General features: G+C 46.8%; 1 protein-coding gene across 3 annotated transcripts in view; it reads left to right on the plus strand.

Moving 5' to 3' along the window:
* Positions 1-20,326, plus strand: part of LOC138567235 (ceramide kinase-like) — a 276,517-nt gene that overhangs the window by 177,188 nt on the left and 79,003 nt on the right. For all 3 annotated transcript variants that reach the window (XM_069645230.1, XM_069645232.1, XM_069645231.1), the window contains one exon: positions 5,794-5,868. In XM_069645230.1, the coding sequence (XP_069501331.1) occupies positions 5,794-5,868 (75 nt within the window). The remainder of the gene's footprint in view (positions 1-5,793; positions 5,869-20,326) is intronic.

Below are 20,326 nucleotides of genomic sequence, written 5' to 3' on the forward strand. Positions count from 1 at the left end.
CGCGCTCCGTTTCCCACCATTGCGGGTGTTGGACTATTCATGGCCTGGAACCTGTCAGGTCCAGTGCATATCTTGATCTGCAGGAGCTGCTGAACCCCACAGACCCTCCAACGTGTTTGGTCAACTGCTGGATTACCTTACAGCAGAAATACCAACACATCCGGGGAAAGGGGAAGTGGAGAAAATAACAAACGGATTTCTGTCTTCTAACTGGAAGCTTGAGAATCTGCAGAGGATGAGAAAACACAAATAATTAGTATAATCTTTTACACTGACCCCACTCCCCATCCCAATAACTACCAGTACCTATTTAGCATCCTCAAAGAGTATGGAGGTCTCTTTAATGAAATCCCAAAAGATTCAATGAACAAGTATCAGCAAGTTTCTGGGGTACAATGCAAGTTCAGGATTTACTGTTTTCAGAGAATTATACAGTCCAAAATTCTCTTAGAATTACCTTTTAATATTTGACTCCTTAAAAGGTTTTATCTAGTTCTTAACTTCAAAGTGTCCAAATTCTCTTTATAATCTTTGAAAAGCTCTTTTACAACTCGATATTAGTGGTCTCTTGGATCAACTTTATACAAAAAAGACTTTTAACTTCTTCCTTGACTCCATGAATTAATTTGCTAATGTTGCGTGAAGTATCACGCGCAGACTCAGTCATAAAATGTCCCATTTAGCACTGCTCTCCTTCAGGCACTGAGATTATATGCGCGCGCATGCGCAAAGGATTTTAAACCAAGACGCTCATCACGTTACTTCAGCGCGCCGGAAAACTTCCAAGTTATGTGCACCCTGAAAATGCAGAACTTCAATAAAGTAATTTATCTTCTAAATAAACACTTTCTCAGAACAAGGCGCACTTTTGAATTGAATCGGATTTCACTTTTCCAGCGCTTGCTAACGGAGTAATTCAGAATGAAGATTTCGAACGTGTCATTCAAACACTGGCCGAAGCGACATGTGCACTTCAAGAAAACCAGTCTTTAAGAAAAAACACCATACATTATAACCGGACCGACTTTCCTTCATAGAGGTTCATGCGCTTGGGCATTCTTATGTACGGTTTCTGATGCCAAATGAAAACTGTAATTTAGCTCAGTCGCATAGTTCTTTTAAAACTTTTAAAACTTAGGTAAATAAAAAGGCAGCAACAATATCTAACTAAATAACTAATCTAAAACTAATATAAATTAAACTTGATCTGTGAAGATTTCCTCCCACAGAATTATCAGCAAAGTCTCAAAACGATCCAGAGCGCAGCGTTCCCACCAATGTAACCGCATGCTTTGTCCCACACAGTAACTTCTCCTGAAATTCCTATATCTTGACTGAACTTCTGATTACAGATGTCAGGCCTCCAAATTAGAGCAAAAACACACAGGACCTTCCTAATTGAGGAAGGAAGATGAAAGGTATTGGAAATCCTAGTAAACCTCCTATGTCTCTTAATTAACCAATCATACGTTGTTCAGTCCCTCTTATCCAATCACCTTCTGGAAACATCTCTGCCATGATGGATTGGGGAAACATCACTCTGCAGATAAACATTTAAGGGCCCATCCTAAGAAGAGAAGACATCTTAACAAAACTTTCCCCAAAAGACTCCACTCCCTGAACTTATCATTACTACATATCTCCCAGATAGCCCAGACCTGAACTCCCAGACAGACCAGACCTACTCGGTTGGAGCGTAGTAGTATTGAGGATACTCTTGATGTTTTTCCCTGGTCATGAGGAACCACTTGAAGCCCAAAGCCAAGTGCAACTCCTGGTACGATTCAGACCTCGTCATCCTTAAACGCAAGTGCAGGGTGGCCGAGAGGAAATGGTGTGTTTCCAGTACGTCCTCTGACAAACTGGCATGCCACCTGCTCCAAAGGCAATATCGGTTCCCTGTCCGCAGCAAGAAGAAAGCCTGCGTCTCTGCGGCACCCAAAAACTCGTCCGAACGCTTTAAAATCTGCAAGGTACTGGCCAATCCTGCTGCAGTCTCTACCTCTCATGTCCTCTCCCAGGCCCTCTGCACGGTCCTGGCATCTCATTTCATCTCTAAAACTCAGGACATCCTGTCCTCTCTCTCTTCCTTTCCCTCTCCTCCCTCTGCTATCTGCTCCTCCTCTGGCCCCTCTTTGGCCACCCGTCCTCCCACCTTCTCTGCCTTTCCCCTGTTCGCCCCAGAAAAGGTTTCTAGACGAGTCCGATCTATGAAAGTCTCTTCAACACAGGTTCTCCCCTGTCCTCCAAAACCATCAAAGACCATATTGACACCCTGGCTCCTGCTCTGGCTGACTTCTGTAACCACTCCTTCATCACTGGCGTCTTCCCTCCCCCCCTGAAGGATTCTCTTGCACACCCTCTTCTTAAGAAACCCTCAGCCGACCCCACCTTCCCGGCTAACTATCGCCCGATCTCCATCACTCCTTTTCTGGGCAAACTCTTGGAAAAGCTGGCCATCTCCCAGCTTAATCTTCGCACTGAATCTGTTTGTTGCCTCCATGACCACCAGACTGGCTTCAGAGCCGCCAGAAGTACGGAAACTGCTCTCCTGAACATCGTGAAGAACTGCTCTCCAACCTCAATTCTAATACCCCCTGTTTCCTCATCTTACTTGATCTCTCTTCTGCCTTTGACACAGTCAACCATGCCATCCTGCTCAACCGTCTCTGTGGTACCCTGGGTATCACCGATCAGGCCCTAGCTTGGCTGACCTATTTCCTCTCCGATCGAACCTCCCAGGTCAAACTTGGGTCCTTTCTCTCCTCGATCTCTCTCTCTACCTGTGGTGTTCCCCAGGGGTTGAACCTCTCTCCCTGGCTGTTCAACCAATACCTGGCACTTCTTGCCCACCGCATTGACGCTCTCTGCCCCAACTTTCAGTGCTATGCGGATGACACTCAGCTCATTTTCAGGCTCCCCTTCTCCATCTCTCATTTCTGACTGTCTGCTGTCCAGGAGTGGTGTGCTGTCAATTATCTCTGCCTTAATGCCAGTAAGACTGAGATTATCCTCATCGGCACCCCTGCTTCCTCCTTTCTTGGCACTCTCTGGGTGGCCTCCATTGGCCCTCTTCCTACTTCCACCTGTGAGGCTAAACACCTCGGGGTCATCTTCGACTCCACACTCTCCTTCTCTCCTCACATCTCTAAGAAGTCACACTACCAGCTGCACCTCCTCAGAGGTATTCTTCCTTTCCCTTCCTTCCCCCAGAAGCTCACTGTCTCCAGAGCTCTGGTCCTCTCTCGGCTGGACTACTGCAACAGTCTCTTTCTAAATCTGCATGCCTCTACTCTTCGACCTCTATAACTGATCCAGAACAGGACATCTAGACTTGTCCTTGGCCTCAAGCCCAGGGATCGTATCTCTCCAGCACTGAAATCTCTTCACTGGCTCCCTGTGGCTGCAAGGATCAAGTTCCAGACCCTCTCCATTATCCACAGGGACCGCTCTACCTCCAACATTCTCTTGCAAAAGAATTCCTTCTCGAGCTCTCTGCTCATCCACATCCAACTCTCTGACTGTCACTTGCTTCTACAAGCAGAGAGTTGGGGGCAGATCTCACTACTCCGCTGGGGCCTCCCTCTGGAACAGCTTCCCTCCCTCCCTCCAACTTGAGCAGAACAACCTCCGGTTCAGGAAGCAACTCAAGACCTTCCCCTTTGTTTCCGCTTTCTCTCTTACTCTCCCCTGCTGATGTACTTGACTGCTTTGCTCACTGGCCACCTGGATACCCACTGAACTCTGGCCCAGGCTCCTGCATGTCCAGCTGCCCTCGCACTGCCTGCAGGCTCCCCAGCACTTAAGGGCCTGTATCTGCAATCTTACAGCTCCTTCTCTATGCACTTATGAGCCACATGCTGGCTGCATGTATTGCGTTACCTGCCCTTCTTCCTTTCCCCTTCCCCCTGGCACTTCTCCCCTCCCCTTTTCCCTGCACTTGCGCAATCTGAATGACACAAGGACTAGTAAGATCGTTGTTTGCCCTCCCTTTGAGCCCCTTCCTTGTCTTGTGCGTAGAAACACTTGTGTACAGGCGCCGTATAAGCGCCATATCCCATCTAAAAATCCTATCAAAACATGTCATTGTCGTTTGTGTGGTCTTGGGGTAAAGTCTCTTGCCTTACACTGGTACGATCCTCGTGGCGGCACTGCACACAGTGGGTGAAACTACTTATTTATTTGTTATTCTTTAAAACATACAGGGTGGATGGCATCCACCCTCTCAAAAAAGTGGGCGGACACCGTCCACGCGCATGATCCCTCGACTTGTGCCCTCGGAACTGACGGTGGAATGCGATGCCAGTGTGCACGCATGAAGAAAGAAATGGCTGCTGCTCATGAAGAGCACAGAGGCTGTGACAGATTCTGTGACGGCACAAGTGTGTTGTGACGGCACAAGTGTGTGGAAAAGTAAAGCAAATAAAATAAATCCTTTACAAGAGAAACATTTGTAATACTTGAAGCCTATACACTATGGAATGTTTACATTGTTTTTTGACCCCCCCTTGTTATTTACATTGTTTTTTTAGCATAGTGGAAGATTATTATTACAAGGAGTATGTACAGTGCTAACATTTATCATCTACTAATGCCTAAGAAGTGTGCTCAGACACAGATGCTTGAAGTACTACGTCCAAGTTATCTACTGTAAAAGGAGTATGCTTGGCGTTCTACCTTTTGACTTGCAATGTAGAGGTCACATACTGTTGAGAGGAATCCTTGTGGCTTCTGGTAGTGCCATGTTGGGTCATATATTGCTATTTTTCAGCTCTCCATTTGTAAATGGCTTTAGGGATACCTTTTAATTTTAGGGACTACTGGTGAATCTGGTTGACTGCCAGACAACTAGATCCCACAATCCACTGGGTGTATAGGTTCAATGCATCTCAATCCCTTCAGATACTCACTTGGGAACGTCTGCTTCATTTTTGCAGTAGACTAACAGATTGCTCCAAATCAGTAATTCTGCGTTTTATTTTGCAGGAAGGGCCCTGCAGAGGATCTGGGTGCCAACACCACTGAGAAGAGTCCTTTCAGCTAGTGTGTCTATTCTCGTGCAAGGTGTAGGTTGACACCTCCACTCCTGTGTGTCCGAGTCCCAAAACTTAGCTTTTAAAGGAATTAAAACTAATATTTATGAAAACACACCGTAAATAATATTCAAATTAATACAGGAAGGGCAGAGAAAAGATTTACATGTGTGTGTATACATTATAAAAGGAAATAAGGTGTGACAGGCTACTATGGAAGGCAAGTCAGTGAATGGTGCCTTATAAGGTTAAAAAGCAAGAAACATGGCAGAGATGGGAAAAGTAAAGATCTGAGCGTGGCTACTTTATGCAGCCAATTATTTTGGTGGTGGAAGATGTCTTGCTGTCTTTCTTCTTTTGAATCCTACACCAAGGTCAGGGACTAAGTATGCCCCCTTAAAACCTCCCCTCCAGGACCTTAGTATCTTCCCGATGGCTATGAAATGTGGAGACAAAACTATTTCCACCCGCTCTGACTGCATTCTTGCCTTGCATTGCAATGTGCATACCCAGATGCCAGTGAATTTTGTTGCCCTTTCTCTAATGTTGCAGCTTCCCTTTTCCTAACAATTCGATTTCACCTCTTCCTGGGCTGCCCTATCACATTGCCTTGTGTTCCAACAGACTATTCCTATCTATGCCCAGGCTGCACAATTTATGATCCAGTTCATGGTGTACAGTTTGTTGCTGAACCTATTTACAATGCACAGGCCATTACAAAGTAAGGTTGTCACTCACACTCTCTCTTTCTTATTCCCAGGATCCACGGACTGCATTTGCTTCGCAACAGTGGGCATCAATGACCCTGTCACTTCGGCACTTCACATCATCATTGGTAATGTGGACCTAATCATGATCTCATGTGGGACGCGTAGGTGTGTGCGCGGGTAGGTCGGGACGACATGGGGAGGTAGCACAGGAGGTGCAGAAGGGAAGATTTTCCAAAAATGTGAGTGGTCCAGAGACCCACATAGCAAGCAGAGGATGATGAAGGATTCAGTATACAGTGTTGTGTGACCATAAGCAAGACCTTTCTTTTTTCTGCACTCCAGTACACCCATCACAACCAGTCTGCTTGAAAAGTAAATACAGCCGGCCTGAGAGGCTTTTTCTTAAAATGCATAACAAGAACATGAAATGGATATAGATAGCTGAAAAGCTACTCTGGAGAAACCAAATGTACATGTATCTACTATATTATAGTATGAAATACAAACCTTATCAAGAAATTGACTTAGAGCTGCACAGTTCAAACTTGTACACGATTAAAATCAATTGCTAGATATAAAAAACTCTCAGAATGCCCACTTCCGCTGCCACTCTCAAACATGATCATAATGATGGCACCAAAAAAGAAAAATCTTGCCCACCAACATAGCAAGAGATTTGGGAAATATGAATGGATTCAACTTATCCTGGGAAGGAATTGGGCAGGAACAAGACAGAGCTGCGCTCCAGCAAGAATTGTCTTGCCGGAGCGGCGTTCTGTGTAGATCCGAGGTCCAACCCCACCCAATTTGACAAAGCTCTATGGCCCTGACTGCACAGGTATCCTGAACACTATGCACTTGCAGTAACAACGTGAGTGGTATGCAAACTGCATCTCACAGTGATCCTTTGCTCACCAGTACAGTCCAAACCATTGCCATCTAAGACTCTGATCCTTTTCGGTAGACCATTTCCAACCATTTGAGGGAATGGCGGCAAAAGTGAATAAAGTAAATCAAAGTAATAAAAAGCTGTACTGGCGCACAGCAAATTATAATGTAGAAATACAAAATAAGAAAAAACGCCTGAGAGCTGATATTAGAAAGGTTAAGTTATGTGAGTTAGAGCCGGCGCTGAAACTAAATGAAATAAGAAGGCTACGGCAATCCTATAAACATTGGATTAAGTCAAACAGGTTCTTACAGGCCCACAAAGATGGAGAGTGTAAGCTGAATGCATTAATGACAAATTCCATCTAGGAAATGTTGTTCCATGGTAAATTGAAAACAAGGTGTTAGCGAAGATGCGTTAACTAATCCCATTTCAGAGTTCATCAGGGGAGCCTAACAAAAACATGGCAGGATAAGAACCAGGGTAATTGGTAGATTGCAATAACAGTAGAGCAAGTCCATAATGCACTTACATCAGCTTTGAATTCACGAGCACTAGGTTCGAATGGACGAATGTGATCCTTAAAGACCCTGGGTTCTGGTGCCTTTGCTGTGTTTTACTAGCCAAGAAACTTCCCTCATCGTGGAGCCTTTCTAATATAGCCCCTATATGTACAAAAAGGGGGACAGATTGAATCCTTCAAGTTACTGTCCGATCTCATTACTAGACATCGAGAGTCAAATCTTCTCTGTATGTATACTACAGGAACTAGGTGGGTTGAGTCATCAAACATCTTTAAAAAATTCCATACTGGGTTCATATGGGGGATCGGCACTGATGCCAATGGCCTGGTCATAAACACTTTAATAAATCAAGCCGGGTGCAATGGTGCTGACCCCTTTATCTAGCAGTGGCTTTTGATTTAGTGGACAGGAAAATCCTGTGGTGAAAACTTAACAGCTGGAATTTTTCAGCCCACCTATTGGACATTTTAGTTCATTTGCACAGTAATACTGCTATACAAGTGAGGCTAAATGTGCAGGGCCACGTGACTCCACCCATTGCGACGGCAAGAGATTTAAGGCAGGTGTGTGTATTAGCCCCCTGTCTGTTTAACCTCTACATTTTGGAGTTCTTGGTTCCAGCTTCTTTTGTTGCTTCGAAATTAGATTATGTGGGGTGTCATTGGTGGAGTTACACCGACGATATTCTCCTATTACATAGGACCCAATTGGGTCTGCCAACCAACGTTGCTGTTGAAACTAACAGAATATATGTCAATAAATGGGTTATAAGAGAATTCCGCAAATACCAGTATCATGTGCTTTGGGGGAATTAGAACTTTACTTGGTGGGTGGAAAGGAAGCCCCTGGCCGTGGAGCACATTGTAAAATATCTAGGATTAATTTTGGCTAGGAAATGTCCAGTATTCTAATTTTGTGTGGGCACCACTGTTCCGTATAGTCCGATTGCAGGTATTCTAGCACCTTTCCCCATTCTTTCTCAAAGTAACCCCCAGTGCCTCACAACGTATGTGATAATTTTTCCATCCTTACCAGTGACCAGACCTTCTGTAGCCAACCAAATATCAGTGGGGGGGTCTTGTTGCTTCCAAATCTGGGCTATCGCCACCCAAGCTGCAATTAACAGTCCCATAAAGCTCCTCCACTGAGGGTTAGTGAGCTTCTTTGCTGCTGGGTCCTGCATGAGCCCACACATCCACACCTTCTCCCCCATCTGCGACACATTGGGGAACATCCCCTGCATCTGCGTTTTTACCTCAACCCAGAAGCCCCGAATCCCTTTGCAGTCCCACCAGATATGCCTCCAAGTTCCCTCCCCGCCGCACTCTCTCCAGCAATATTTGGGCGAATTTGGAAACATTGTATTCAACCGCACAGGTGTCAGGTGCCACTTGATCATCACCTTTACCCACATTTCCCTCATTTGCGCCGAGCGGGTTAGTCTTGGAATACCACCCGATAGATCCTCCCACTGTTGTTTACTAATAGGCTCACCCAGCGTGTGTTCCCATTTTACCATGTATTTCCACCTGACCGTTTCCCCTCGCACATTGATGTATTTATATAGTGTCGACACCAGCTTCTTGGTTCCTGGGTTGGAGATAGCATACTTTTCAAATGGAGTAAGGGTCCTTGTTACCGCCTGCTTAATGTGCGGGGTGGTAAGCCAATGCGTTAGTTGTTCAAACTTGTATCATTTCTGACTCCTTAAGATTTAAGCTATTTTTGCATGTCCCAAACAAACAAACTTCTTGATCCTCGAACATTGCTCTGATTTTCGTACACCCTGCCTTTTCCCAGCTCCCATAGGCCCCTTTTTCCTGTCCTGGAGGAAATTCTGGGTTCCCGAACATTGGTGTAAACGGTCCCGGGACCTCTGTAAAGGTGCCAATCCGCGCTAGGTCGTCCCATACATCCAACAGGGCCCTCATAACTTCGCTAATGTGTAGGTTTGGGTGCCTGGTCTGTCTCCCCTTCCACAGCAGCTCCCTCAGTCAGGGCCATTTTAAGCACTTTTGGGGCCCTCGGCACAGACTTCTTTGGGGCCCCCCTCCTCCAAATCAAAGGAATTAAGTGAGCAAGAATATCTGAGATGCTCACCCTCCCCGCCGCAATCACAACCCATAAGTTGATATGCTACCTCACAGCATTAAAAATAAGGATGCTTACTCCCTTTAAGTCCCCTTACTCTCTTCATTCTTGCTCTAATCAGACTGCTAATGTTGGCGTTCAACTGCTACTTGTTTATCAGTCTAGGCAGAGGTTACTTCTATTCTAGCATAGATACAGGAGACTTTATATCAATAGAATCCAGGAAGGTATGCAGCCTGTAGTATTAATGCAGGACTGTATGTAAAAGGTACATATAACCCAGAATAGACAGAGATCTCACATTTGCTGCCTCACAGAATGCAAACGTGTTCAAGCATGGATAGAGCAGACCAATTGGTAGGAAGGAGAAAGCTACACGTACCATAGCATGGATAGTGGATGTAGATTAGAAGCTACCAGGAAGGTGTCTGTATCCAGACAGACTGAGATTATAAGTGGGACATAGTTTTCAAATCGTGTTTCCATTAGAGATCAAAGGAACAAGTTCCTGTGGTGTGCAATATATCAATGCTCACTATTATGGTGGAAGCAACACTAAAGCCAGTGAAACCATGATTGAGGCTGTTTCAAAGATTATATCCTGAGAAGGAAATACCTTCTGTCTACCACCCCTTCCACTCAAATAGCCTACATAAGAATAAAGATAAAGTAATGGGCTAAACGATGCCACCAGCATGCAGGGAGGCAAACTTCACAGAAGACGGTACACTAATGTGCGAGATATAAGATGATTGATAGGATCACTGCATTGTCTGCTGGCAAAACCAGGATACAAGCATGAATGCTTTGGTTCCAAATTCTGATACTTATTCATCTCTTGGACTAACAGTTTATGCTCATCGTTGGAGGCGATTGCCTAGGTTTTACAACACCCCATCTGAGCACACCAATTTCTAGACCTTCACCATAAGGATGACATGTTCGCTTGTATAGCAAACCCTATCTGGTGCAGGTATATTGCTGATTATAGCACCTGTTGTGCTGCAAGACCAAGTACATATGCAGGCAGGTTTATAAACTTCAGACATCGGAAAGGCTCAGCCAGCCTTACAGGAATATGCTATTTTAATATTGCATAGTAACACATATCACTGCAATGAGTGCTTAACACACTGAGCTAACTTCTGAACCATTGTGGCACTCAATTTATCAGTATACATTTCAAATGTGGCTATTGCACATGATCAACCTAATTCCACAGAAAGGAAAGAATGCTACAGGAGTTGTGCCACAAGGAACACACAAACTATATATACCACAGTGAACACAGAAAGCATTACATAATGAATTGATTGAGGTAAAATGTACTTTCCAAAACAGACAGGCAATAGGTTTAGAGCTTGAGCACCATGCAATACAATCTATGTGTGTGCTATTTAAGTCTGGTGAACAAAGGAATGTTACTTCTTAAGATCAGGCAGCCTTGTGGGGCCCCCTCCAAGGTGGGTGCCCTGGGCAAGTGCCCCTTTTGCCCTCCCATAAAAACGTCCCTGCCCTCAGTGGGGTTCTCGCCACCGCCCTGTCTTGCTCGGCCCATACCTTATGATGCCCTCCCTCCAACCATTCTTTCATGGTCCACAATTGTGCTGCCTGATAATACCTAAGAAAGTGTGGCAAAGCCATACCTCCTTCTAGGGTTGGTGCTGATAGATCTGCCCTTGCTACCCTTGGGGCCTTTCCCCTCCAAACAAATGAGGATATTGCCTTAGTGAGAGCCCTGAAGAAGGACCTAGGGACCCTAATCGGAATACCCTGGAAAAGATATAACCGTTTCGGGAGGATGGTCCTCTTCACCGAGGAGATTCTCCCCCACCAGGAGATCGCCAGGGGGCTCCACCTCTCCAGCTCCCTCTTGACTTGCCCCAAAAGGACCGGGTAGTTCCCCCCCCATATAGCTGATCAACCCTACCCGTAAGGGTTATGCCAAGGTATTTGATCCCTTCTTGTGCCACCCTTAACCCAAGGGTGTCTGCCCCTCTCTTAATTTCCCCTCGCTCTCCCACCAACGGAAGCATTTCTGACTTATTCCTGTTCATCTTCAATCCGGAGATCGCCCCAAAGCCCTCTATTTCTCGAATTACCTCAGGGAGAGTGCGATTCGGGTCAGTGATAGCTACCAGGAGATTGTCAGCGTACGCAACCACCTTATGGCGCCTTCCTCCCATTTCTATCCCCTGTATTGCGGCTGACTCCCTTATCCTAATTAGACGAGGTTCCACCAAGATTGCATACAGTAGGGGCGAAAGAGGGCACCCTTGTTTGGTGCCCCTAGATAGCTCAACTTTGCCCGTGACCTCACCATTTATGCCGATTCTAATAGAGGGAGAGTTATAATTCACCCTCATCATATTAAGTATTTCTCCCCAAACCCCATCCGCGTTAATGTTCGAAATAAGATTGACCATTCCACCTGGTCAAATGCCTTTTCAGCATCTACTGCTAACAATATTGCGGGGGTCTGCATGACTCCTATTTTCTCCACCAGGTGAATTATACGCTTCAGATTATCGTGGGTTTGTCTGCCGGGGACAAAACCCGACTGATCTTCATTAATCAAGTCGGGGAGGAGTGGGGACAGCCTGGCGGCGAGGATTTTCATATACATTTTGGAATCTAAATTTGTCAGGGCTATTGGGCGATAAGACCCAGGGGGTGACGGGTCTTTCCCCGCCTTGTGAAAGACCAGGACCTTGGCCTCATTCATAGATGGGGTCACGTTCCCCTCCTCCCTGAATGAGTTGTATAGTTTTGCCAGGAATGGGATCAGGTCCTCCGCATACATTTTATAAAAGGTGGCGGTGAACCCGTCCGGCCCCGGCGATCTTTTCGCCTTTAGCCCCTTGATTGCTAACCTCACTTCTTCTTCACTTATATCCTCTTCCAGGTTCCCCCTATCAGCATTCGCTATCTGCGGCAGAGTGAGGGTGTCAAGAAATGCTTCTTGGTCGGCCCCACCAGGGTTCCCTGTCGTATACAGTTCTTGGTAGAAATTCCTGAACACCTCCCCTATCTCCATAGAGCTGGTGAATTGAACTCCTTGTGCATTACGGATTTCCTTAATCGTTAATTTTTTATGCTTAGCACGCAGTTGTGCAGAGAGCATCCAACTGACCCTGCACGTGTCTCAGTGCCTTTTTCAAAGACTGCGTGGGCTTTTTCAGGAGTTCCCCCTGTATTTCTGTTAGCTGATTTTCCAATTTCCCTTCCCACTGAAGCCTCTGCTTGTCCTTAGAGGCCTTCATAGCAATGAGATGACCCCTAATAACCTCCTTAAAGGCCTCCCACACCGTTCCCAGCTTAACCTCTCCCGTATCATTGTGAGCAAAGTACTCCTGTATCTTTTCCCTGATGGCGTCTCCCATGATGGGATCTTGGATAATGTCATACGGGAACCTCCACCTCCAGAGGCCCCTGCTGCCGGACAGAGTCTTCACTTCCAACCACAATGGGGCGTGATCCAACAGCGATATTGGGCCGATTTTCCATCCCCTGAACTTCCCCCAACAGCCTTAATGAGACCCAGAAGTAGTCTATTCTCGACATAGATTTGTAAACATGGGAGAACTGAGTATACCCGCTCTGTTGATCTTTGAGTTCCCGCCACACATCTCTTAGTGTGAAGTGTTCTATCATTAGTCAGAGAGATTTTGAAGGAGCCCCCTGACCCGCATGCCCTCCTGAACTTCTGTCTGTTGCCGGATGCCATGCCATGTTCAGATCCCCTCCCATGGTTATCTTCCCTTTGGCAAACTCCTCCAGTTTTCCCAGAGTCTCCCGTAGGAAACCATCTTGCACCGAATTTGGAGCGTATACCGAAGCTTAGGTAAGCCTGAGCCCATCTAATGTTACATTAGCAAATGCGTATCTGCCCAATTTGTCCGCTAAGGTATTATGTAGAAGAATGTTCTTACTTTTATGGACCACAATCAATACCCCTGCTTTCTTGTCTATAGCATTGGATTGCCGATTAACTTATAACCCCTTATACGCGTCGTTGCCTTGTCCTGCTACCTGATATGAGTTTCTTGCAACATTACTACGTTTCCTTTCTCTCCACTAAGCATACCCTCCACTTTCTTCCTTTTCACTGGGGAATTGAGTCCTCTGACATTAAATGAGAGGATTCTCAACATACCCATTGGCCCCGATATCCCAAAGAGTCTTGCCCCTCCTGACCAGCTGTCCAGAGCCTACCCTCCAGTTCCCCTCTGCCCCCTCCCCCCTGCCCCAACAATAAACCCCCCCAACTGATTAACAACAAAACCGATGAGGCCCAGGGTCCTAAGGAGGCTAGGGCGCCTGGTCCATCGCTCCTGGGCCTCTGGTGACTCATGTAAAACTTCCCAGGGAGTCCTAAGCCCTGCATTACCTCTGTGGGTGAAGAATTCCAAAGGCGGCGCCCTCGTCGGGCCGCGTTTCTTGGTGGGACATTGCATTGCAACATCACCCATCCAACCCCAGACCAAGGGCCGTCCCTCCCTGCATGGCCGTGACTTCGATCCCACTCAGTCCAATCTGCGAGAGCATCCATCCCTTCACCATTTCCTACCGCCAGACTGCTTCCTCTTCTTCTGTACGGTTTCCACTCCCATGGTTTCCTATTGGTCTCCTCCCTTAAGCTGTGAGCTCCAGTATCCTGAACCACCTCCTGTAGGCCCATCACTTGAAGTCCCTCATCACACGTAGTCACCCTTCTTTGCCTCCCCTCCCACGTAAAGAGGAGGCCAAAAGGGAATGTCCAACGGTATCTGATCTTCCTGGAAGTAGGTTCTTTGACCACAGGGCCCATTGCCCTTCTCTTCTGCAGAGTTACCTGGGCCAGATCCTAAAATAGTTGGATTTCCATTCAGTTCATCCTGATGTGATCCAATCCCCTGGCTTTCTTTAGGATCTCTTCTTTCTGTGGGTACGATGACATTGCCACCAACACATCTCTCGGTCTCTCCCCCGGCTCTCCTGTTCTCTTGGGGCCCACCCGATGCACTCTGTCAATTTTAATATCTTCCGTGTCCTCCACAGCCAGAATATCCCTAAAGACTTCCTGCACCACTGTTTTAAGATCCTTATCTTCCACCGATTCCGCCATGTTTTTAATGCGAATGTTCGCCCTGCGGGACCTATTTTCGAGGTCCTCGCACTGCAGTTCTAAGTTATGGGTGAGCCGCACCAAATGCTCTTGCATCTCGGTGTGCTGCTGAGCTTCCTCCTGCATTCTGGACAATCTTCTCCAGGGTATCTGTACGTTCTTCAAGTTTCGCTACGTCCGTTCGCAGGTCCTGCACCGCCTGCTTCATGTCCTCTTGCAGCGTTGTGAATTGCTCCTGCACCGTGGACATGAATTTATCTTGAAGTTCCCTAAACCATGAGTGCATGTCCTCCTTCAAGGCCTGTGTCGCTTGTGAGGGGGACTGCGTGCGATCTTCCTGCATCTTGGCGGATACCTTCCCTCTCGTATGCAACGAATTGTCCGTTGCCCACAATTGGGTCAGGCTAGTGTCCTGCTTTGACGTCTTAGATTGGGCGGCCGAGTTTACCCCCCCTCCCTTTCGACTTGGACATCTTGTCAGGCGCCCCTTCTTTCAAACAGTCCCAGGCGGGGGTCGCTTTTGTAGTCCCCTGCAATTTCCTCTGAATGCTTCCAGGTCCCGCTACGGCCACTGTGTCTCAAGGTCTTCCCAGTCGGTGTCTGAGTGGCCGCGCCCGCTGACTGCCTAGACCCTATGCGGAGGAGGGTATCTCCCTCTCCCCCGAGTTGTCCTGCACCCGCTCCTTTGTTTGCCTTTATAGGGGACAATGGCCCAATTGCTTGTCTGGCCCTCCCTGGTGTGTTTCAGTTTGTTGATCCTGTGACACCACGCGAGGGCCCAGACCAGTCCTCACCCGCTCCTGGGGTAGCACTCCCCGCCAGGGGCTCGCAGACTCCTTCAGATATACCCCGCAACCCGTCACCCCCTCTCCAGATGGGGCACAATGTCTCACTCTCACTTCTGTATCCCCCAATGAGGGTTGGGGAGCCTTCCCACGGCACTAGAGGCTGCCACACCTGCCAGGCTTCCTGAGGTCCGCGTACACACACCTCCCAAGGGGTGGGCCGCCCTCCTCACTTTCACTAGCGGGATCTCCCGTGACCCGCGATCCCAGGCCGTACTGCTCTTGCCTTCAAGCCCCTCTGCTGATATCCGATCTTCCCTGCTTGGGCCGCCTGCGCTCTATCCCTCCATCTCCGCACTTGCAGTCGTCCTCGCCTCCTTCCCGGCTGAAGATCCGCTTGTCCGTTCCTGCTCCTTTGCAGCCGAAGAACCTCACCGCCGGCGGGCGAGGCACCTCCTCTCCTCCTGCTGCCCAGCCTTCCCCGCTCGGCCGCACAGCAGCGTCCTCTCACCTCGCCTTTGGGGGGGACGCCTCTTCGCCGGCCGCCACGACTCTTCTTCACCGACGGCAAACCTCCACCTTTACCAGCGCGCCCTCTGGGTCTGCCCGATCCGCTGTGGGTGGTCGCTCCAAGTCAGGGCCAATATGGCGAGGTCCCGCGCCGGTGCCGCAGCTCCGCTGATAATGATATGGAGTGGCCTGTGTTGTCGCGCACATCTCCGCGCTGCTGGCCGCTGAAGCACCCGAGCCGCCGGTCCGGAGTTTGCAATTTCAGGTCCCAAAGCTTCTAATGTGTGGTTTTTTGACGCGGCCTGGCGGGAGAGACTCCTACTCATGTCTCCTCGCCGCGGCCGCCATCTTGGAATCCAACTGGAAGGCTTTTTATGGAGAAAGGTCCTAAATCTTTCCAATTGTGTACCTATTTCCCGTTTATGCTATGAGCTAATCTAGCCTCACTTTCCTTTCTGGAAAACTAGAAATGCTCTGTGTGTACATGAAGTTACAAGCGACCAACACAAAGTCTATGTACCAGTTAGCATGTAGACATTTGATGAAGTTGGAAATGAGAAACAATAAATACTTTTTGGGTAAATATATAACAATTGTAAAAGATAATGATTATGAAATAAGTACAAAAATCGGCAGAAAAATCCCTTTTTAAAAAGGGAGATTTGTCGACTCATAGTCCCCAGCAGTTTCCGCTTACGTACGACCTGGGATTTCAATCTGTCCAGAGCAGCTTGGTAGTTAAGGTCAAACAACAGATCTGGATCTCAACTAACTTGGGTGCATTTGCTACGGGAGAATCAGTCACTGCGGTCAAGTCGAACAGCTCTGACCTATGTTTATTGAGGCCCAAACATCTGCTGAAGTGCTTCACTTCCTCTAAAAACAGGGAAACAGTGTGAGAATATTAAACAGTAAAATATCATTGGGGTATCGAGATAAAGGTTTGAGACTGTAAAGAGAGACCCTTTTCTATATGAACTTCTTGAAGAACAGCAGATTGTAGCCCAATAGCTCTAGCAAGAAGCAATGAAGAGAGAAGACAACCATGGCAAGTCACCCTTGTCCACCCCATTCATATATATCCCGGCAGCAGGATTAGTGTATTTAAACTTGACCATTGAAAGCAGGCCATCACCTATACGCTTCCTACAAAGTAGTGAAAACATAGAAAGGCCATTCGACAGAGTTGAATGCAGTTTCAGGACCTTACATGAGTTGCCACTTGTACTGTTCATTGAATTTGATGAAGTGAAAAATACTAATAAAATGTCATTTCTTTCTGTGCTCGCTGATGGAAGGCAGTGTGTTAAGTGGGTAAATAGTATTCAGTCTCATGGAAGTTCAGGAGTCAGCAGGTACAAAAGATTGTTGCTTTATTCATAGGTAAATTGCGGAAATCCAGTTGCTCTCAACTGGTCATCCTACACAGGGAGGCACACACCGGTCTATTCTCAAACACTCACAGCTCAGCCACAACGGACACGCTCAGAATTGTGCATTCAACTTTCTCCAACCTGTTATTAAAGCACACTCACCAACATTCTACACTCATTCATGGAGAACTAGTGGAACAACACCACAACATACTATGTACACTCATCACACTCAAAAAACAGATATGACTTTGTTGAGCATGATATATCTTCTTTTAAACTCCAGCCTCCAACTGAGTCCTGTATTGGTGGGAGGACAATTCTTGCCATGATCTTGGATTGGTTTGAGAAATGACTCCGGAGGATCACACAGTCCCCAAACCATCTGGTCAACATCTCAGACTTAAATAATACATTGCTTATTAGCACCCTGGCGGTGTAGCCAGCCAATCACGCATATCCAAGCATCTGGATGGACAACCCTCTAACACTCCAGATAGCTGTCAGACCTAGTGAGTTCATCACGGGCAGCTTGTAATTTGGACATGTTGGTATGCAAAGACCTGTTCCTGCGAGAGGTGAGAGTTAAATTAAAGCTGATTCTCCAGATAATCTTAGCGCCTACAAAAGCCCAGTGTATAATCATTTACTATGATAAAATCCTAGATAGTCAAAATTGGGGCCATGCACATTAGCGAGGGAAATTTCAACCATTCCCAATGTACCCCTGATAACCTGCCATGTGGGTCTACAAACTGTTTGGATAATTTCGAATTCAGTGATTGAGTAACAAGGATGGTCACTCCCGAAGAATGACTGACTAGTGTTGTTGGAAAAATTGCAGTGCGATCCACAGGCGTTAGCAAATGACTCTTGTGTCTAAGGCATTAGATTGGTCTCTTGGTGGAAAATATTATTAACCAGCTGTCTTACCAAAGAAGATGAGACCTTACTGGCCTTTAGAGGATTATAGATGCCCCTGACGTTCCATGAAAGGAATCTGAGCGTTATAGTACCCCAGACTACACATAACCATGCAGAAAGGAGTGGTTTTCAATATACATACATTGCACATAGAACAAATATTGTTGACAAACAAATTTTATTTAACAAAGCCTGAGCACCTGGTGTAGAAGAACAAGTTACTTACCTGTGGTAACGTCCTTTCGATTGGATGTTCCTCCCACATATTCCTCATTTTTTGATATCTCCATATCCAGCTTTAGCTGCTTCATGATATTTTTCCAGTATGGGGCGCTGCGCGTCGATGCCTTCAACTCGATGTCCCTCGAGAGCCTCTGTCTAAGTGTCGACGTCCTCACTGGTATATAGCGCGCACAGCGACCGCTGGCTTCAGTTCCTTTTTTTAATGTGTATTTCCAATTTCCTCTTGGATGTACCTTACATCAGACAGTCACTCACGCTGAAAGACTGTAAACTGCAATAACAAGGAAATTCTACTGCGGGGTAGGCTGGGAGGGTCGATGAGGAATACTTGGGAGGAACATCCAATCGAAAGAACATTACCACGGGTAAGTAACTAGTTCTTCAAATGTTCAAATGGATTGTGTCCTCCCACGTATTCCTCATCTTTTGATAGACTCCCAAAGCAGTGTTTGCCTTTTTGGAGCCAGAATTTTCAGTTTCAAGTAAGAATTTAGGAGTTTCTAATTGGCTTGTGTGTACCGAATGTAACACCGCCTTACCAAAACCACCTTCCCGGCCTGAGGAAGAGTCCAGACTATAATGCTTGGTGAATGTGTGGATGGAGGACCATTTTGCCGCCACACAAATATCCTGAATTGGGACATTGGGACTCCACTCTGTGAGGAAGAGGAAGTAGCCATGCCCCTGGTCGAATGAGCTCTGAGACCCTCAGGAGGATGTTTTTCCACTAATCTGTAGCATTCAGAAATTCCTAAAATGATCCACCTGGATAAGGTTTGTTTTGTGACCACCATACCCAATTTATGGCCTGTGTAATCAACGAATGTTTGATCATCCTGTCTTAAATTAGACATTCTGTATAAGTAGAAGCTAAGTGCACACCTTGGGGTCAAGCCTGTGTAATCTCTCCTCTTCCTTTCCAGGATGAGGTGGAGGATAAAACAACAGAAGTATGATTTTCTGAGTTTCATGTAACTCGGACACAATTTTGGTAAAAATGCTTGAAGTTCACTTACCCTATGGGCTGATGATAGAGCAACCAAAAGGATGGTCTTCAGAGTTGGTAATCTTAGAGGGCAGGTATGAATAGGCTTGAAAGGAGCACACGTGAGAATTTTCAAAACTAAGTTGAGATCCCAAACCAGGACTTGAAATAGGATCGTAGGAAATATATTTCTGAATCCCTTCAGAAATTGTATCTCACTAGTGGTATTTTGAAGAAAGATACCTCTTGAGAGGAGCGCTTAATAATAGATAGCGCTGCCCAAATACCCTTTAATTGTACCAACCTGGAGCCCTAATTAGCAAGTTGTAACAAAAATGATAACACCATAGTTGTGCTGCATGTAAAAGGGTCCACATTCTTATCCCTTCACCAGCTACAAAACATGTTCCAACGGCAGGGGTATAAGGATTTCGTTGCTGGCCTTCTGGCCGAAAGCAAACTCTTCATTATGTCGTCCGGGAGGTCCCAATCCTTATATCTCAACATCTCAGAAACCATGCATGAAGGTTGAGCGTCTTGACCTCTGGATGGAGAATCTGACCCTCCTCTCGCGAGAGAAGGTCCTCTCTTTGTCTAAGACGTATTGGGGGGCAGTTGGACATGTCCAGCAGGTCCGGTACCACGTTCCCCAGGCCCAATCTGCAGCAATTAGGATCATGGATTTCCCGAACTTTCTCAACCTCCTGATGGCTTGAGGAATGACGGGGACTGGAGTAAACGTGTACAGGAGTGGAAACTCCTAGTCCACTACCAACTCATCCCTTAGAGCTCCTCTTACGGGAAATTCCCTGGAGCAGAACAGTTCGCACTTCCGGTTGAGACTCTCCGCGAACAGATCCACTTGCGGTGATGATCTCTTGAAGGACTTCCTGAGTTAGTTACCACTCGTGGGAAACTGTACTCTGCCTGCTCAGAGTGTCCGCCGCGGTGTTCTCCTCTCTGGCTAGGGGAACTGCTGATAGGGAAATTCCTTCTTGAATGCCCAGAACCAGAGCTGCATTGCCTCTCTGCACAGAGGTAGTGACCCTAAGGCTCCTCTCTAATTGAGGTAGTACATGGCCACGGTGTTGTCCGTTTTTATCAGGACGTTCCTTCCTCGTACAGAGGACAGAAAGGCCTTCAGCGCTAGCC

Source organism: Ambystoma mexicanum, chromosome 2p, assembly GCF_040938575.1.
Source record: "Ambystoma mexicanum isolate Mex_15411 chromosome 2p, UKY_AmexF1_1, whole genome shotgun sequence".
Taxonomy (NCBI): domain Eukaryota; kingdom Metazoa; phylum Chordata; class Amphibia; order Caudata; family Ambystomatidae; genus Ambystoma; species Ambystoma mexicanum.